The sequence below is a fragment of the Octopus bimaculoides genome, chromosome 30 (assembly GCF_001194135.2).
Source record: "Octopus bimaculoides isolate UCB-OBI-ISO-001 chromosome 30, ASM119413v2, whole genome shotgun sequence".
NCBI lineage: Eukaryota > Metazoa > Mollusca > Cephalopoda > Octopoda > Octopodidae > Octopus > Octopus bimaculoides.
Window position 1 is genome coordinate 5,056,165 of NC_069010.1, and position 1,340 is coordinate 5,057,504.

A 1,340-nucleotide genomic window follows, 5' to 3' on the forward strand; every position below is an offset into this window, starting at 1 on the left:
ACACCAGCACGATCTTCACTACGGTGTTAGGGTTAGGGTTTTAGTGTCAGGGTTAGGGTTACGGTTAGGGACGGAATTCCCTAACCCAAACCCTAACCCTATCCCTAAACCCTTCAAAATAAATCGCGCTTTCTGTATGTCTTTCGCTTTTATGACGTCGTTTCCCTGTTTGTCTCCAACACTTTTTACAGAAAAGGCCGATCTTTGGGCAAAGATCGCCGAAGACACTTTTTACGGAAAAGGCCAATATTTCGTACTGGTATCGAAAGATCATCAGAATCTGTTTAGATATACGTAAAAAAAAGTAAGATATTAAACACGTGTAATAAAATAAGATAAACGATCTGTTAAGTTGAAAAAAAAATATCTTCGAGTGGTTGGAAGAAAACGAAAAAGATCTCACAACCTCCACCACCTGATCCTTGGGTGTCTCTAGCATGGAAAGGCTTGGTGTCCTCCCTTATGATAATTTCCTATCCCAGATTCAGAGACTCTATAAAGGGTGTCTGGATGCTACCATTACTTCTGTGACTAAACAGTAACAAGGCAAAACGAAATAAAACTCCGAAGCATCTGCAACAATAGAACTCAATTACTTACCGCAGAATCATTGCTAAACTTCACATAAATCTTCCCTTTGTCCGTCTCATAGCTGTTCCCTCCGCAGATAGACCCACCGCCACTACTACCGACCTTCTTTACCATAGTGCAACCCAACTCTGTCTTAATAACTTCTTCCATCTTTGATAATTTCACTGAAATGTGTCACAGGTATATGTGTCTACGTGTCTCTGAGTGTATGTGTATGTTGTTATTTATTTTAAGGCAATAAGTTAACAATAATGTGGTGAGATACAGTTGTCCAATAGTCCTATCACTACATGGGAGTATTTCTGGCGGCGGGACTGACCAGACGGAGTCTGTAACTCGGTGCGGAATAAATATCACGAGACACTTCGTTCGAAGAACACCGCTATTTTCTTTTAGGTCTTATCAGCTTATGTTGCTTGCTCATCAGCTAAACGCGATTAAATGGAGAGAAAGTAGCACTCAGCACATTTAGTAGGAGTTGCCTTCAATTTTAATAACACCATATTTAGGATGTCTAGATACCTGGCGAGATAGGTTTGTCCCGTACTACTAAAGCAGCGCGGACCCGAACGCGCAGTCGCGCGTCCGCGCTAGCTAGTCTTGAGTGGTCGATCCTAACCCTAACCCTATCCCTAACCCTAACCCTGTCCCTAACCCTATCCCTAACCCTAACCCTATCCCTAACCCGCGTGTGCAAATGAATACGTGTTTAGGGTTAGGGTTAGGATCGACCACTCACGACTAGCTAG

General features: G+C 42.7%; 1 protein-coding gene across 1 annotated transcript in view; it reads right to left on the bottom strand.

Annotated features, from left to right (window-relative positions):
- The window catches only part of LOC106874220 (fructosamine-3-kinase), a 6,520-nt gene extending 5,364 nt beyond the window's left edge, over positions 1-1,156 (bottom strand). Inside the window, exon 1 of the mRNA XM_014921875.2 lies at positions 601-1,156. Coding sequence (XP_014777361.2) covers positions 601-741 — 141 coding nt within the window. The 5' untranslated portion in view covers positions 742-1,156. The remainder of the gene's footprint in view (positions 1-600) is intronic.
- Positions 1,157-1,340: the final 184 nt, after the last annotated feature.